The 18,915-nt window shown below is 49.6% G+C and overlaps 1 protein-coding gene across 5 annotated transcripts in view; it reads right to left on the reverse strand.

Moving 5' to 3' along the window:
* Window positions 1-3,717: 3,717 nt before the first annotated feature.
* The window catches only part of ABCC8 (ATP binding cassette subfamily C member 8), a 163,841-nt gene continuing 148,643 nt past the window's right edge, over window positions 3,718-18,915 (reverse strand). For all 5 annotated transcript variants that reach the window (XM_077453709.1, XM_077453707.1, XM_077453708.1 and 2 more), the window contains 4 exons: window positions 10,458-10,561; window positions 10,088-10,221; window positions 9,452-9,514; window positions 3,718-4,101 (listed from right to left, as the gene is read on the reverse strand). In XM_077453709.1, coding sequence (XP_077309835.1) covers window positions 3,964-4,101; window positions 9,452-9,514; window positions 10,088-10,221; window positions 10,458-10,561 — 439 coding nt within the window. In that variant the 3' untranslated portion in view covers window positions 3,718-3,963. The remainder of the gene's footprint in view (window positions 4,102-9,451; window positions 9,515-10,087; window positions 10,222-10,457; window positions 10,562-18,915) is intronic.

Below are 18,915 nucleotides of genomic sequence, written 5' to 3' on the forward strand. Positions count from 1 at the left end.
TTGTTCCTATAGAGGATGTATAGGGGAGTATTGAGTCTATAGAGCATGTATAGGGGTGATTGATCTGATTTTATACAGGATGTATATGGGATGATTGATCCTATAGAGGATGTATAGGGGATGATTGATCTCATAGAGGATGTATAGGGGGTGATTGCTCCTATAGAGCATGTATAGGGGTGATTGATCTGATTTTATACAGGATGTATAGGGGATGATTGATTCTATAGAGGATGCATAACAGAAACAGAAGATGTATAGGTGTGATTAATATGATCCTGTAGAGGATATATAGGGGATGATTGATTCTATAGAGGATGTATAGGGGATGATTGATACTATAGAGGAGGTATAGGGGTGATTAATCTGATCCTATAGAGGACGTACAGGGGAGGATTGATTCTATAGAGGATGTATAGGGGTGATTGTTCTGATTTTATACAGGATGTATAGGGGATGATTGATCCTATATAGGATGTTTTTAGGGGAGGATTGGTTCTATAGAGGATGTATGGGGGTGATTGTTCTGATTCTATACAGGATGTAAAGGGGATGATTGGTCCTATAGAGTTTGTATAGGGGAGGATTGATTCTATAGAGGATATATAGGGGATGAGATATTCTATAGAGGATGCATAGGGGATGAGTGATCCTATCGAGGATGCATAGGGGTGATTGATCTGATCCTATAGAGGATGTATAGGGGAGTATTGATTCTATAGAGGATGTATAGGGGGATTGTTTGGATTTTATACAGGATGTATAGGGGATGATTGATCCTATAGAGGATGCATAGGGGAGGAATGGTTCTATAGAGGATGTATAGGGGCGATTGTTCTGTTTATGTACAGGATGTATATGGGATGATTGATTCTATAGAGGATGTATAGGGGAGGATTGATTCTATACAGGATGTATAGGGGATGATTGATCCTATAGAGGATGTATAGGGGAGGATTGATTCTATAGAGGATGTATAGGGGAGTATTGAGTCTATAGAGCATGTATAGGGGTGATTGATCTGATTTTATACAGGATGTATATGGGATGATTGATCCTATAGAGGATGTATAGGGGATGATTGATCTCATAGAGGATGTATAGGGGGTGATTGCTCCTATAGAGCATGTATAGGGGTGATTGATCTGATTTTATACAGGATGTATAGGGGATGATTGATTCTATAGAGGATGCATAACAGAAACAGAAGATGTATAGGTGTGATTAATCTGATCCTGTAGAGAATATATAGGGGATGATTGATTCTATAGAGGATGTATAGGGGATGATTGATACTATAGAGGAGGTATAGGGGTGATTAATCTGATCCTATAGAGGACGTACAGGGGAGGATTGATTCTATAGAGGATGTATAGGGGTGATTGTTCTGATTTTATACAGGATGTATAGGGGATGATTGATCCTATAGAGGATGTTTTTAGGGGAGGATTGGTTCTATAGAGGATGTATAGGGGTGATTGTTCTGATTCTATACAGGATGTAAAGGGGATGATTGGTCCTATAGAGTTTGTATAGGGGAGGATTGATTCTATAGAGGATATATAGGGGATGAGATATTCTATAGAGGATGCATAGGGGATGAGTGATCCTATCGAGGATGCATAGGGGTGATTGATCTGATCCTATAGAGGATGTATAGGGGAGTATTGATTCTATAGAGGATGTATAGGGGGATTGTTTGGATTTTATACAGGATGTATAGGGGATGATTGATCCTATAGAGGATGCATAGGGGAGGAATGGTTCTATAGAGGATGTATAGGGGCGATTGTTCTGTTTATGTACAGGATGTATAGGGGATGATTGATTCTATAGAGGATGTATAGGGGCGATTGTTCTGTTTATGTACAGGATGTATATGGGATGATTGATTCTATAGAGGATGTATAGGGGAGGATTGATTCTATACAGGATGTATAGGGGATGATTGATCCTATAGAGGATGTATAGGGGAGGATTGATTCTATAGAGGATGTATAGGGGAGGATTGATTTTATAGAGGATGTATAGGGGCGATTGTTCTGTTTATGTACAGGATGTATAGGGGATGATTGATTCTATAGATGATGTATAGGGGAGGATTGATTTTATAGAGGATGTATAGGGGCGATTGTTCTGTTTATGTACAGGATGTATAGGAGATGATTGATCCTATAGAGGATGTATAGGGGAGGATTGATTCTAGAGAGGATGTATAGGGGAGGATTGATTTTATAGAGGATGTATAGGGGAGATTGTTCTGTTTATGTACAGGATGTATAGGGGATGATTGATTCTATAGAGGATGCATAGGGGAGGAATGGTTCTATAGAGGATGTATAGGGGCGATTGTTCTGTTTATGTACAGGATGTATAGGGGGTGATTGATCATATAGAGGATGTATAGGGGAGGATTGATTCTATAGAGGATGTATAGGGAGGATTGATTTTATAGAGGATGTATAGGGGTGATTTAGCTGATTATATAGAGGATGTATAGGGGATGAGTGATTCTATAGGGGATGCATAGGGATGATCGTTCCTATAGGGGATGTATGGGGGATGATTGATCCTATAGAGGACGTATAGGGGATGATTGATCATATTCTGTAGAGGATGTATGGGGGTGATGGGGGTATTATGGATCTTCCCTGTATTGATGTTATGGGGGGGCTCCGGTGCTTTCTATAGATATGTGAAGTTTCCTCTCCTTGTTGCGGCGTCTGGTTCTATATTTATCATCAGTTACGTTTTCTCAGATTTCTCACAATATCGATTGTTCTCCTCCTACAGAGAATGCAGCAGATGTTCCGCCACCTGTCCTGTGAGAACCCACAGAAATCATTCAGGTGTAACATGTGCTCTTAAGTCTCACTCCTCCTGCTGCATTTTCCAGAATCTAGAGGGCAGACTCCATACAATATGGTGGTTGGTGGGGGTTGGGAAGGGGGCGGGTTTCATAGAGAAGTTGGAATCTGCTGGGTTCTCCACTATCCCCCCTAAACTGGAATCTCAGTGTTGGGGGGGGGGCTCCTTTAAGGCCCAATCACACTCTTTGGTTTTGTCTGATTCATTTCCGGTGCCCACAGACTGACAGAATCGTATATGGGGGACCCCCCCCCCCCCCATTGAGGGGTCCCCAGTGGCTCAGATGAGGATTGAGGAAAGGAAGGTGGAGGGGCCCTGGAGGTGACACTTAGAAATAGAGACCCCCTCAGTCCCAGATCTGGGTGGGGGAGGGGGGGGTCATCTCACCGATCAGTGGGGTAGAATCGGATTGTACAATGGTGTGTATGGCGGAGGGTCTCTGCGGGGGATGGGTGGATTCGCAGAGACGGTTCCTTTGTATTCACTTCTCTGATTTCTCAGCGTTTATGGAATATGAGGAGCTCTGCCCACACCCGACCGATCCGGAGCCCCCCACTGGGCTGAGAATGTAACCCACCCTCCCCCATCACACCCAACAATGAGGAAATTGTCTGACAATCCCCCACTCCCGCTGTGCCCCGGTTTTATATACATTGGATGAACATTCTTTACCCACAATGCTCCCCGCCTGAGGCTGGGGCCCCGCTGAGATAATTCTAAGGGATCAGCGGGGCCCAAGATTCTGATATCCTTCTATACATTCCATTGGGAGGGGCCCTAGACTTCTATACCCCCCCCCCAGACTCCTATACCCCCTCCCCCCCCCAGAAATCGGAGGAATGACGCGTCTTCATGAAAAATCTGCCAAAATCTTTATTATGAAAGAATTGATATTTACATTCTATGTACAGAGAGCCGACCAATCATTGATCAGCCTGGACATAGGAGGCGATCAGATCCGACCAATCATTTATCAGCCTGGACATAGGAGGCGATCAGATCCGACCAATCATTGATCAGCCTGGACATAGGAGGCGATCAGATCCGACCAATCATTTATCAGCCTGGACATAGGAGGCGATCAGATCCGACCAATCATTTATCAGCCTGGACATAGGAGGCGAACATGCTGTCCTCCCGCTCCAGCAGCACCTCCGGCTTCTCGTACTCCATGATGGCGCCGCGCTTCATGACGATCACCATGTCCGCGTTCAGGATGGTGTGCACCCGGTGCTAAACAGGGGGGAGAGAGATGGGGGAGGGGGGGAGAAATGGGGGAGGGGGGGAGAGAGGTGATATTAGACAATTATTGGATGGATGCAATATGAGGTTGGTCGCTGACTGCTCAGTGTATGTTCCGATATTGGGGTGTATACTCGGTGATCGGTCAGATATCGGGGTGTATACTCGGTGATTGGTCAGATATCGGGGTGTATACTCGGTGATTGGTCAGATATCGGGGTGTATACTCGGTGATTGGTCAGATATTGGGGTGTATACTCTGTGATCGGTCAGATATTGGGGTGTATACTCTGTGATCGGTCAGATATCGGGGTGTATACTCTGTGATCGGTCAGATATCGGGGTGTATACTCTGTGATTGGTCAGATATTGGGATGTATACTCTGTGATTGGTCAGATATCGGGGTGTATACTCGGTGATTGGTCAGATATCGGGGTGTATACTCGGTGATTGGTCAGATATCGGGGTGTATACTCGGTGATCGGTCAGATATCGGGGTGTATACTCTGTGATTGGTCAGATACCGGGGTGTATACTCTGCGATCGGTCAGATATCGGGGTGTATACTCTGTGATTGGTCAGATATCGGGGTGTATACTCTGTGATTGGTCAGATATCGGGGTGTATACTCTGCGATCGGTCAGATATCGGGGTGTATACTCTGTGATCGGTTAGATATTGGGGTGTATACTCGGTGATTGGTCAGATATCGGGGTGTATACTCTGTGATTGGTCAGATATCGGGGTGTATACTCGGTGATCGGTCAGATATCGGGGTGTATACTCGGTGATCGGTCAGATATCGGGGTGTATACTCTGTGATCGGTCAGATATCGGGGTGTATACTTGGTGATTGGTCAGATATCGGGGTGTATACTCTGTGATTGGTCAGATATCGGGGTGTATACTCGGTGATCGGTCAGATATCGGGGTGTATACTCGGTGATCGGTCAGATATCGGGGTGTATACTCTGTGATCGGTCAGATATCGGGGTGTATACTCGGTGATTGGTCAGATATCGGGGTGTATACTCTGTGATTGGTCAGATATCGGGGTGTATACTCTGTGATTGGTCAGATATCGGGGGTGTATACTCGGTGATTGGTCAGATATCGGGGTGTATACTCGGTGATTGGTCAGATATCGGGGTGTATACTCTGTGATTGGTCAGATATCGGGGTGTATACTCTGTGATTGGTCAGATATCGGGGTGTATACTCGGGGATTGGTCAGATATCGGGGTGTATACTCGGTGATTGGTCAGATATCGGGGTGTATACTCTGTGATTGGTCAGATATCGGGGTGTATACTCTGTGATTGGTCAGATATCGGGGTGTATACTCTGTGATTGGTCAGATATCGGGGTGTATACTCGGGGATTGGTCAGATATCGGGGTGTATACTCGGTGATTGGTCAGATATCGGGGTGTATACTCTGTGACTGGCACAGGGTAGATATTTACACAATGATTAGTCGTCGGTGTCATGCAGCGTTTTCTCCTGCAGAGAGTGAGATGTTACCCCCCCTCCCCTCCCCCACCACCACATGGGCCCTGACCCAATTCTCCAGTCTGATCCCGAGAATGTTCCGGCAATCTGAGCGCCATGACGTCCTTCCTGCGCTCTGCATCCATCCAACATCTCGTGTATGTATATATATATATATATATATATATATATATATATATATATATATATATATATATATACACAGTATCTGACAAAAGTAAGTACGCCCCTCAGTGACATTTCTTCTCTCTTTTCATGTGACAACACTGAAGAAATGACACTTGTCTACAATGTAAAGTAGTGAGTGTACAGCTTGTATAACAGTGTAAATTTCCTGTCCCCTCAAAATAACTCAACACACAGCCATTAATGTCTAAACCGCTGGCAACAAAAGTCAGTACACCCCTAAAGGAAAATCTCCAAATTGGGCCCAATTAGCCATTTTCCCTCCCCCAGTGTCATGTGACTCGTTAGTGTTACATAAAGATGGCCTAGGCTATAAGAAGATTGCCAAGACCCTGAAATTGAGCTGCAGCACGGTGGCCAAGACCATACAGCGGTATAACAGGACAGGTTCCCCTCAGAACAGGCCTCGCCATGGTCCACCAAAGAAGTTGAGGTCACGTGATCAGCGTCATATCCAGAGGTTTTCCTCTGGATATCTGAATTGGGCCCAAAGTGTCAATATTTTGTGTGGCCGCCATTATTTTCCAGCACTGCCTTCACCCTCTTGGGCATGGAGGTCACCAGAGCTTCACAGGTCACCACTGGAGTCCTCTTCCCCTCCCCCATGATGACATCACAGAGCTGGTGGATGTTGGAGACCTTCCCCTCCTCCACCTTCCATGTGAGGATCCCCCACAGATGATCAATAGGGTTTAGGTCTGGAGACATGCTTGGTCAGTCCATCACCTTTACCCTCAGCTTCTTTAGCAAGGCAGTGGTGGTGTTGGAGGTGTGTTTGGGGTGGTTATCATGTTGGAATACTGCCCTGCGGTCCAGTCTCTGAAGGGAGGGGATCATGCTCTGCTTCAGTATGTCACAGTACATGTTGGCATTCATGGTCCCCTCAATGATCTGTAGCCCCCCAGTGCTGGTGTTCTCCTAAGAAAGGTCCCCCGGCAGATAATGACCCCCCTATACTGCACAGGTGCAGCGCTTGCGCAGTACGAACCAAACAGAGCCACCAGAAATAGCCGAACAGCTGTACACCGTGCCTGCGCAATGACCACGACATTGTGCCAGACGATGCCGCACGCTCCCGATGCTCGTGCTACTCTGCAATGGGCGGTTGTTTTACTGTTATATTATGTAAGGGGCAGATGGCTACAGAATAGGTGTTCCGGGATTGGTGGATGAGAAGGAGGCGGTGGCTGCAGTGGGGAGTTCTGGGATTACATAGTTAGTCAGGTTGAAAAAAGACACAATTCCATCCAGTTCAACCACAAAAAAAAATAATAATAATATCATACCAGCCCATATACACAATTCTATACCCACAGTTGATCCAGAGGAAGGCAAAAACCCCAGCAGAGCCATGATCCAATTTGCTACAGCCGGGGAAAAATTCCTTCCTGATCCCCCGAGAGGCGATCGGATTTTCCCCGGATCACCTTTACCTATAAATGTCACCCAGATATATTCTGTACACTTAGGAAATAATCCCGACCTTTCTTATAGCAATCCACTGATTGGGCCAGAACCACCTCTGCAGGGAGTCTATTCCACATTTTCACAGCTCTTATGCCGCGTACACACGACCGGACTTAGGTCCGACAGACTTTCGGCGGAGTTCTGACGGACTTTCCGAATGAACGGACTTGGCCACACACAATCACACCAAAGTCCGACGGATTGGAACGTGATGACGTACGACTGGACTAGAATAAGGAAGTTCATAGCCAGTAGCCAATAGCTGCCCTCGCGTCGGTTTTTGTCCGTCGGACCAGCACACACACGAGCGGATTTCTCAGTAGGAACTGGGTCCGGCGGAAAAATTTGATACATGTTCTATTTCTAAAGTCTGTCAGACTTTTGCAAATCAAAAGTCCGCTGCGGCCCACACATCATTCCGTCAGACTTTTGATGTTGAAAAGTCCGGTCGTGTGTACGCGGCATTACTGTGAAGAAACCTTTCCGTATTTGGAGATGAAATCTCTTTTCCTCTAGATGTAAAGAGTCCTCCTTGTCCTCTTTGTTGACTGTAAAGTGAATAACTCAACACCAAGTTCCCTATATGGACCCCTTATATATTATACATGGAGATCATATCCCCCCTTATATATTATACATGGAGATCATATCCCCCCTTATATATTATACATGGTGATCATATCCCCCCTTATATATTATACATGGTGATCATATCCCCCCTTATATATTATACATGGTGATCATATCCCCCCTTATATATTATACATGGTGATCATATCCCCCCTTATATATTATACATGGAGATCATATCCCCCCCTTATGTATTTATACATAGAGATCATATCCCCCCTTAATCTCCTCTTATCAAGAGAATAAATTCAGTTCCTCTAATCTCTCCTCATAGCTGAGCTCCTCCATGCCTCTTATCAGTTTGGTTGCCCTTCTCTGCACTTTCTCCAGTTCCCTGATATCCTTTTTGAGAACTGGAGCCCAAAACTGAACGGCACATTCCAGATGAGGTTTTAGGATGAGGATTGGTGGATGAGAAGGAAGCGGTGGCTGTGGCAGGGGGTTCTGGGATTGGTGGATGATAAGGAGGCAGTGGCTGTGGTGGGGGGTTCCAGGATTGGTGGATGAGAAGGAAGCGGTGGCTGTGGCGGGGGGTTCCGGGATTGGTGGATGAGAAGGAAGCGGTGGCTGTGGTGGGGGGTTCCAGGATTGGTGGATGAGAAGGAAGCGGTGGCTGTGGTGGGGGGTTCCAGGATTGGTGGATGAGAAGGAAGTGGTTGCTGTGGCGGGGGATTCCGGGATTGGTGGATGAGAAGGAGGCGGTGGCTGTGGCGGGGGGTTCAGGGATTGGTGGATGAGAAGGAAGCGGTGGCTGTGGCGGGGGGTTCTGGGATTGGTGGATGAGAAGGAAGCGGTGGCTGTGGTGGGGGGTTCCGGGATTGGTGGATGAGAAGGAAGCGGTGGCTGTGGCAGGGGGTTCTGGGATTGGTGGATGAGAAGGAGGCGGTGGCTGTGGTGGGGGGTTCCAGGATTGGTGGATGATAAAGAGGCAGTGGCTGTGGTGGGGGGTTCCAGGATTGGTGGATGAGAAGGAAGCGGTGGCTGTGGCGGGGGGTTCCGGGATTGGTGGATGAGAAGGAAGCGGTGGCTGTGGTGGGGGGTTCCAGGATTGGTGGATGAGAAGGAAGCGGTGGCTGTGGTGGGGGGTTCCAGGATTGGTGGATGAGAAGGAAGCGGTTGCTGTGGCGGGGGGTTCAGGGATTGGTGGATGAGAAGGAAGCGGTGGCTGTGGCGGGGGGTTCTGGGATTGGTGGATGAGAAGGAAGCGGTGGCTGTGGTGGGGGGTTCCGGGATTGGTGGATGAGAAGGAAGCGGTGGCTGTGGCAGGGGGTTCTGGGATTGGTGGATGAGAAGGAGGCGGTGGCTGTGGTGGGGGGTTCCAGGATTGGTGGATGAGAAGGAAGCGGTGGCTGTGGCGGGGGGTTCTGGGATTGGTGGATGAGAAGGAAGCGGTGGCTGTGGCAGGGGGTTCTGGGATTGGTGGATGAGAAGGAAGCGGTGGCTGTGGTGGGGGGTTCCAGGATTGGTGGATGAGAAGGAAGCGGTGGCTGTGGTGGGGGGTTCTGGGATTGGTGGATGAGAAGGAAGTGGTGGCTTCGGAACTTACCGCTATAATGACAACGGTGCGCTCTTGGAAAGCCGTCATCACCACCTTCTGTAGAATGTTCTCCTACCGGATGGAAGGACGAGTTAGATTGTGCATCTGGGGCCCATTAATCCCTCCCCCGGGGTAGATTGTGCATGTGGGGCCCACTCACCCCGGCGTAGATTGTGCATGTGGGGCCCATTCACTCCCCCCGGTAAATTGGGCATGTGGGGCCCATTCACCCCGGGTAGATTGTGCATGTGGGGCCCACTCACCCCTCCCCCGGGGTAGATTGTATATGTGGAGCCCAATCCCCCCTCCCCCCGTTAGACTGTACATGTGGGGCTCATTTACCCCCCCGGGGTAGATTGCACATGTGGGGCCCATTCACCCCTCCCCCCAAGGTAGATTGTACATGTGGGGCCCACTCACCCCTCCCCCGGGGTAGATTGTATATGTGGAGCCCAATCCCCCCTCCCCCCGTTAGACTGTACATGTGGGGCTCATTTACCCCCCCGGGGTAGATTGCACATGTGGGGCCCATTCACCCCTCCCCCCAAGGTAGATTGTACATGTGGGGCCCAGTCACCCCTCCCCCTGAGGTAGATTGTACATGTGAGTCCATTCACCCCTCCCCACCGGGGGGGTCATACGTACGGTGGCCATGTCTATGGAGGCCGTGGCTTCATCCATGATCAGGATGCTGCTTTTCCGGACGAACGCTCTGGCCAGACAGAAGAGCTGCCGCTGTCCAACGCTGAAATTCTCCCCGCCTTCCGTCACCAGGGCGTCTGCGGGGGGAAAAAACATCAGCTCAGCGGTCCACCCCTTCAATACCCTCCATAGAACATAGATAACGAGACATTGTATGACAGACGGAGGACCGCCCATCACATCTCACAGGTCTCATGATGTCATAGTGACATTTCTGGAGCATCACTCAGGAATCCGACCAATGGGAGTGACCAGAACCCGCCCACAATCTATACACACCCCCTGCAGACCAATCCCCTTCCCCATTCCGTACCTAGACCGCCAGGAAGAGCCTTCACCACGTGTTTGAGCTGAGCGATCTCCAGCGCCTCCCACAGGACACAATCCGAACATTTATTCTCCGGATCCAGATTAAACCTGCAGAGAGACAACGGATATGACATCACACCATACATGACATCACTGTATGACACCCGCTGTGCCCATTATGAGGGGTTCATTTTGTTTATTGAAAAATCTTACAAACAACAACTTATATACAATAAAACCATAATAAATAAATAAAACATATTTACAAAATAATTGAATATGACTATACAAAACAAGAACATAATAAATGGTGCAAACCAAAATGCGTACAACATAATCCCTACGGGAGAGCCAGACTAAGGAACATCACCGTCACCAGGAACATCACCAACAGACATCACAGACAAGGAACATCACCGACACCAGGAACATCACCGACAGACATCACAGACAAGGAACATCACCGTCACCAGGAACATCACTGACAGACAAGGAACATCACCGACAGACATCACAGACAAGGAACATCACCGACAGACATCACAGACAAGGAACATCACCGTCACCAGGAACATCACCGACAGACATCACAGACAAGGAACATCACCGACACCAGGAACATCACCGACAGACATCACAGACAAGGAACATCACCGACAGACATCACAGACAAGGAACATCACCGTCACCAGGAACATCACTGACAGACAAGGAACATCACCGACAGACATCACAGACAAGGAACATCACCGACAGACATCACAGACAAGGAACATCACCGTCACCAGGAACATCACCGACAGACATCACAGACAAGGAACATCACCGACACCAGGAACATCACCGACAGACATCACAGACAAGGAACATCACCGACAGACATCACAGACAAGGAACATCACCGTCACCAGGAACATCACCGACAGACATCACAGACAAGGAACATCACCGACACCAGGAACATCACCGACAGACATCACAGACAAGGAACATCACCGACACCAGGAACATCACCGACAGACATCACAGACAAGGAACATCACCGACACCAGGAACATCACCGACAGACATCACAGACAAAGAACATCACCGACAGACAAGGAACATCACCGACAGACATCACAGACAAGGAACATCACCGTCACCAGGAACATCACCGACAGACATCACAGACAAGGAACATCACCGACAGATATCACAGACAAGGAACATCACCGTCACCAGGAACATCACCGACAGACATCACAGACAAGGAACATCACCGACAGACATCACAGACAAGGAACATCACCGTCACCAGGAACATCACCGACAGACATCACAGACAAGGAACATCACCGACACCAGGAACATCACCGACAGACATCACAGACAAGGAACATCACCGACACCAGGAACATCACCGACAGACATCACAGACAAGGAACATCACCGTCACCAGGAACATCACCGACAGACATCACAGACAAGGAACATCACCGACAGATATCACAGACAAGGAACATCACCGTCACCAGGAACATCACCGACAGACATCACAGACAAGGAACATCACCGACAGACATCACAGACAAGGAACATCACCGTCACCAGGAACATCACCGACAGACATCACAGACAAGGAACATCACCGACACCAGGAACATCACCGACAGACATCACAGACAAGGAACATCACCGACACCAGGAACATCACCGACAGACATCACAGACAAGGAACATCACCGACACCAGGAACATCACCGACAGACATCACAGACAAAGAACATCACCGACAGACAAGGAACATCACCGACAGACATCACAGACAAGGAACATCACCGTCACCAGGAACATCACCGACAGACATCACAGACAAGGAACATCACCGACAGACATCACAGACAAGGAACATCACCGTCACCAGGAACATCACCGACAGACATCACAGACAAGGAACATCACCGACACCAGGAACATCACCGACAGACATCACAGACAAGGAACATCACCGACAGACATCACAGACAAGGAACATCACCGTCACCAGGAACATCACCGACAGACATCACAGACAAGGAACATCACCGACACCAGGAACATCACCGACAGACATCACAGACAAGGAACATCACCGACACCAGGAACATCACCGACAGACATCACAGACAAGGAACATCACCGACACCAGGAACATCACCGACAGACATCACAGACAAAGAACATCACCGACAGACAAGGAACATCACCGACAGACATCACAGACAAGGAACATCACCGACAGACATCACAGACAAGGAACATCACCGTCACCAGGAACATCACCGACAGACATCACAGACAAGGAACATCACCGACAGATATCACAGACAAGGAACATCACCGTCACCAGGAACATCACCGACAGACATCACAGACAAGGAACATCACCGACAGACATCACAGACAAGGAACATCACCGTCACCAGGAACATCACCGACAGACATCACAGACAAGGAACATCACCGACACCAGGAACATCACCGACAGACATCACAGACAAGGAACATCACCGACACCAGGAACATCACCGACAGACATCACAGACAAGGAACATCACCGACACCAGGAACATCACCGACAGACATCACAGACAAAGAACATCACCGACAGACAAGGAACATCACCGACAGACATCACAGACAAGGAACATCACCGTCACCAGGAACATCACCGACAGACATCACAGACAAGGAACATCACCGACAGACATCACAGACAAGGAACATCACCGACAGACATCACAGACAAGGAACATCACCGACAGACATCACAGACAAGGAACATCACCGTCACCAGGAACATCCCCGACAGACATCACAGACAAGGAACATCACCGACAGACATCACAGACAAGGAACATCACCGACACCAGGAACATCACCGACAGACATCACAGACAAGGAACATCACCGACACCAGGAACATCACCGACAGACATCACAGACAAGGAACATCACCGTCACCAGGAACATCACCGACAGACATCACAGACAAGGAACATCACCGACACCAGGAACATCACCGACAGACATCACAGACAAGGAACATCACCGACAGACATCACAGACAAGGAACATCACCGACAGACATCACAGACAAGGAACATCACCGACACCAGGAACATCACCGACAGACATCACAGACAAGGAACATCAACGTCACCAGGAACATCACCGACAGACATCACAGACAAGGAACATCAACGTCACCAGGAACATCACCGACAGACATCACAGACAAGGAACATCAACGTCACCAGGAACATCACCGACAGACATCACAGACAAGGAACATCACCGTCACCAGGAACATCACCGACAGACATCACAGACAAGGAACATCACCGACACCAGGAACATCACCGACAGACATCACAGACAAGGAACATCACCGACAGACATCACAGACAAGGAACATCACCGACAGACATCACAGACAAGGAACATCACCGACACCAGGAACATCACCGACAGACATCACAGACAAGGAACATCAACGTCACCAGGAACATCACCGACAGACATCACAGACAAGGAACATCAACGTCACCAGGAACATCACCGACAGACATCACAGACAAGGAACATCAACGTCACCAGGAACATCACCGACAGACAAGGAACATCCGTACACACGATCAAACAATCCGGTGGAAAAGTCCGGCGGACTAATGCCGCGTACACATGACCGGACTTAAGTCCGACAGACTTTCGACGGAGTTCTGACAGAGTTCTGACGGATTTTCCGAATGAACGGACTTGGCCACACACAATCACACCAAAGTCCGACGGATTGGAACTTGATGACGTACGACTGGACTAGAATAAGGAAGTTCATAGCCAGTAGCCAATAGCTGCCCTCGCATTGGTTTTTGTCCGTCGGAATAGCACACACACGAGCGGATTTCTCGGTAGGAACTGGGTCCGGCGGAGTTCGGGCAGAAAAATTTGAAACATGTTCCATTTCTAAAGTCTGTCGGATTTTTGCAAATCAAAAGTCCGCTGCAGCCCACACACGATCGAATGGTCCGCCGGAATCATTCCGTCAGACTTTTGATGTTGAAAAGTCTGGTCGTGTGTACGCGGCATAAGATTGTAGTTCTGCACTCCAATTTTCCCGCCGGACTCGCATTTCGGCGGACAGTACGGCTGTGTGTGTGCCAGTCCGCCGTACTTTTGAAATGAACAGACTTTTCTCGCGCGGAGGAAAGTCCGCCCATTTTGAGCGCGGCTCCAGGTAGCCGGGCCAGCGAAGGAGGCGTCACCGGCCCCGTCACCTGGTATGGACTTAAAGGGGAATCCCTACACTGAAAAAACGGCGTGGTGGTCCCCCCGCAGGTCCATATCAGACCCTTATCCGAGCACGCTACCCTGGCGGCCAGGAAAGGGGGTCAGGACGAGCGACCGCCCCCCCCCCTCCTGAGCCATACCAGGCCGCGTGCCCTCAACATGGGGGTGTGCTTTGGGCAAGGGGGCCACGCGGCCCCCCCCACCCCAAAGCACCTTGTCCCCATGTTGATGAGGACAAGGGCCTCTTCCCAACAACCCTGGCCGTTCGTTGTCGGGGTCTGCGGGCGGGGGGCTTATCGGAAGCCGGGAGCCCCCTTTAATAAGGGGGCCCCCGGATCCCGGCCCCCCACACTATGTGAATGAGTATGGGGTACAATGTACCCCTACCCATTCACCTGTGAAAAAAATGTAAAAAAAAAAAAAAACACAACACACAAGGGTTAAAATAGTTTATTGCACAGCTCCGGGGGTCTTCTCGCCGGACTCCTCCGCTATCTTCTTCTAGCTCTTTTACTAGCGGAGGAGCCTGGCTTTCTTCTTCTTCGCCACCGCCCTCTTCTTCCGACTTCGGGGGTCTTGTCCCCCTCTTCGGTTCTTCTGCTGGGCCACCGCGCCTTCTTAGGCCGCGTACACACGGGCGGATTGTCTGCCCAACTAAGTTCGTCAGACAATCCGACAGACAGTCCGTTCAAAATTTGCATGAACGGACTTGACCACACACGATGAGCAGACAGTCCGCTGAAAGCGTGCGTGATGACGTGTACAGCACGTACGACGGGACTAGAAAAACGACGTCCTATACACTGCAATGCAACCTTCAGCCGTGTAAATCCTTTCTGAGCATGCGCCATACTTAGTCCGTCCAACTTGCCTACACACGAGCGGACTGTCCGCTGAAACCAAGTTTGGACGGACAAAACCAAGTTTGAACGGACTGTCTTACGGAAATTCCGTAAGACTTTGTTCGTCAGACTGTCCGCTGAAAAAGTCCGCTGAAGCCCACACACGAGCGGATTGTCCGCTGAAACACTGTTCAGCGGACTAAGTTGGGCAGACAATCCGCCCGTGTGTACGCGGCCTTATAGCTCTTTTACAAGTGCAGACACATTGGGTATTGGCACAGACTGGGGAGACACACTGGGTATTGGCACAGACTGGGGGGACACAGACACATCGGGTATTGGCACAGACTGGGGGGACACAGACACATTGGGTATTGGCACAGACTGGGGAGACACAGACACATTGGGTATTGGCACAGACTGGGGAGACACAGACACATTGGGTATTGGCACAGACTGGGGAGACACAGACACATTGGGTATTGGCACAGACTGGGGGGACACAGACACATTGGGTATTGGCACAGACTGGGGAGACACAGACACATTGGGTATTGGCACAGACTGGGGAGACACAGACACATTGGGTATTGGCACAGACTGGGGAGACACAGACACATTGGGTATTGGCACAGACTGGGGAGATACAGACACATTGGGTATGGGCACAGACTGGGGAGACACAGACACATTGAGTATTGGCACAGACTGGGGAGATACAGACACATTGGGTATGGGCACAGACTGGGGAGACACAGACACATTGGGTATTGGCACAGACTGGGGAGACACATTGGGTATTGGCACAGACTGGGGAGACACATTGGGTATTGGCACAGACTGGGGACACACATTGGGTATTGGCACAGACTGGGGACACACATTGGGTATTGGCACAGACTGGGGAGACACATTGGGTATTGGCACAGACTGGGGAGACACAGACACATTGGGTATTGGCACAGACTGGGGCGACACAGACACATTGGATATTGGCACAGACTGGGGAGACACAGACACCTTGGGTATTGGCACAGACTGGGGAGACACATTGGGTATTGGCACAGACTCAGATGGGATCACAGGCCCTCCAGCTGATGAGCTCTGCGCATCCTCCATGTCCAGACGGAAGAACTCTCTCATGAGCTCCGGCTTGTTGTGCATTGCCTTAGGACACTGACTGTAAGGATGTCCCACTGCATTGCACAGATTACACCTTATAATATTACAATCCTTTGCCAAATGCCCTATACCCTGACACAGGGAGCACTTCATCACTGGACAGGAGGATGCAAGATGCCCTTTATCTCCACATTTATTGCAGAGCTTTGGCTGGCCCGGGTAGAAGATGGTCAGCCTGTCCCTCCCCAGGAAAGCTGAGGATGGCAGATGTTGGACAACATTGTCAATGACCTTTAGTTTCAGCTGCACAGACCATCCCCCTGTCCATATTCCCCGATCGTCCAAAATCTTTCTCAGGGGGCTCAGGACGTCCCCATACCTCCTCAACCATACAGTCAGATCCCCTTGTGGTATAGATTCATTGCGCACAAGTATTGTCACCATCCTAATGAGGGGCTGGCGGGATATAAGTTTGGGGATGAGCCCTTTCCAGTCCGGCAGGCCCCTACACACGTGTTCAAACTTCTCCCAAAATATGTCCAGAGACTCGGGACGGATAAAGGACAAATCATATTCATAGGAACCTGCCGGACTGATCAGGGCGAAGATATCTGCAGGCCTAAACCCCATCTGCAGGATTTTATCCACCACTGTCCTCCTATGTGGGGGGTTTCCATCACCTTCCCATTTCAATTGTACAACATTCCTCCTTTTAAACAGGGAGAAAGATAGAACGTCCCCATGCTCCTTCCCTGCTTGCTCCCCCTTCCCAGATCCTGTGGCAGCAACACCAGCATAAGTTTTTCTTCCAGCATTTGCAGTCTTGTCCTCAGATACATTCAAACCTGCTGCCAGAGAGTGTGAATCAGCTGGGATAGCAGTCTTCTGATTAGCAGGACCCACCCCCTCCCCCGAACACTCAGCTTCAATCCTGGGAGCCATCACAGTCTTGGCTGCTGTAGACTCCTGGAGAGCTGTAGTACTACTACACCCAGCATCTCCTCCACCATTCACAGGAACAGCCTCTGTGCCTGGTCCAGGCAAAGTCTCTGTATTGTCCATGGACCTCTCTGCAGACTGAAGCTGACAGTTATTAGCAGATGTTATTGCTTGCAGTACATTGTCTATGGGTCTGGGCTGACTGTCTGCAGTACTACAACCCTCAGCAGGCCCATTGTCATTAAAGATCCCACCATCCTGCACACACACAGTACCTGCACCTGCTCTCTCCACAGGTCTTTCCTCCACAGGGCTGGGAACGGTGTCCATCTTCTCCTCACCATCCTGGGGAGCTGCATTAGGACTGGACTCCAGTTTATTGATGAAATCCAGCATGTCAGAACCTTCATCCTCCGGCTCAGATGTTCCATATTGCTGGGGAGGGAAGGGGACAGAGGCCTCCGCCATTGAGGGCTCAGCAGATGTCTGAGATGTTGAACAGCTGGGCTCATCCTCCGGGCCCACTTCCTCACTCTCTGCTTCCATCTCCTCGCTCTCCATGCAGGAAGAGGCTCCTTTCCTCATTTGGTTAAATCGCTCCTCATTTCTATATTTTTCTTTAAATGCTCCACTATTCTCCTTCAGAGAACTCACCAATTCCTTCTGCTTCTTAACAGCTTGTTCCAGGTCCTTCAATTCAGGCCTCAGAGCCGCCTCCTCTTGCTGTACAATTTGCACAAACTTGTTTTTTCTTCCAAAATTCAGTCATCAAAATCAACAATCTCTCCTCTTCTTCCTCAATCTGCTTCCCAACAGTCCTCTGTCTAAAGGCAGGCAGGGACTCCCCAGGATTCAGCATCCCTCCTGGGGCAGAGAAGTAACTCTAGCCCCTGGTCTCTGGAAGCACAGGAGCAAAGGAACTAGCAACCTCACTGTCAAGGAGTGGAATGGCAGTTTCCCACCATCCCTGTGCTGAGTTCCCGGGTCTGTACACCCGCTGTGCCCATTATGAGGGGTTCCCACCATCCCTGTGCTGAGTTCCCGGGTCTGTACACCCGCTGTGCCCATTATGAGGGGTTCCCACCATCCCTGTGCTGAGTTCCCGGGTCTGTACACCCGCTGTGCCCATTATGAGGGGTTCCCACCATCCCTGTGCTGAGTTCCCGGGTCTGTACACCCGCTGTGCCCATTATGAGGGGTTCCCACCATCCCTGTGCTGAGTTCCCGGGTCTGTACACCCGCTGTGCC

The sequence above is a fragment of the Lithobates pipiens genome, unplaced genomic scaffold (genome assembly GCF_037356315.1).
Source record: "Lithobates pipiens isolate NorthernLeopardFrog02 unplaced genomic scaffold, aLitPip1_a1.2 Scaffold_24, whole genome shotgun sequence".
Lineage (NCBI taxonomy): Eukaryota > Metazoa > Chordata > Amphibia > Anura > Ranidae > Lithobates > Lithobates pipiens.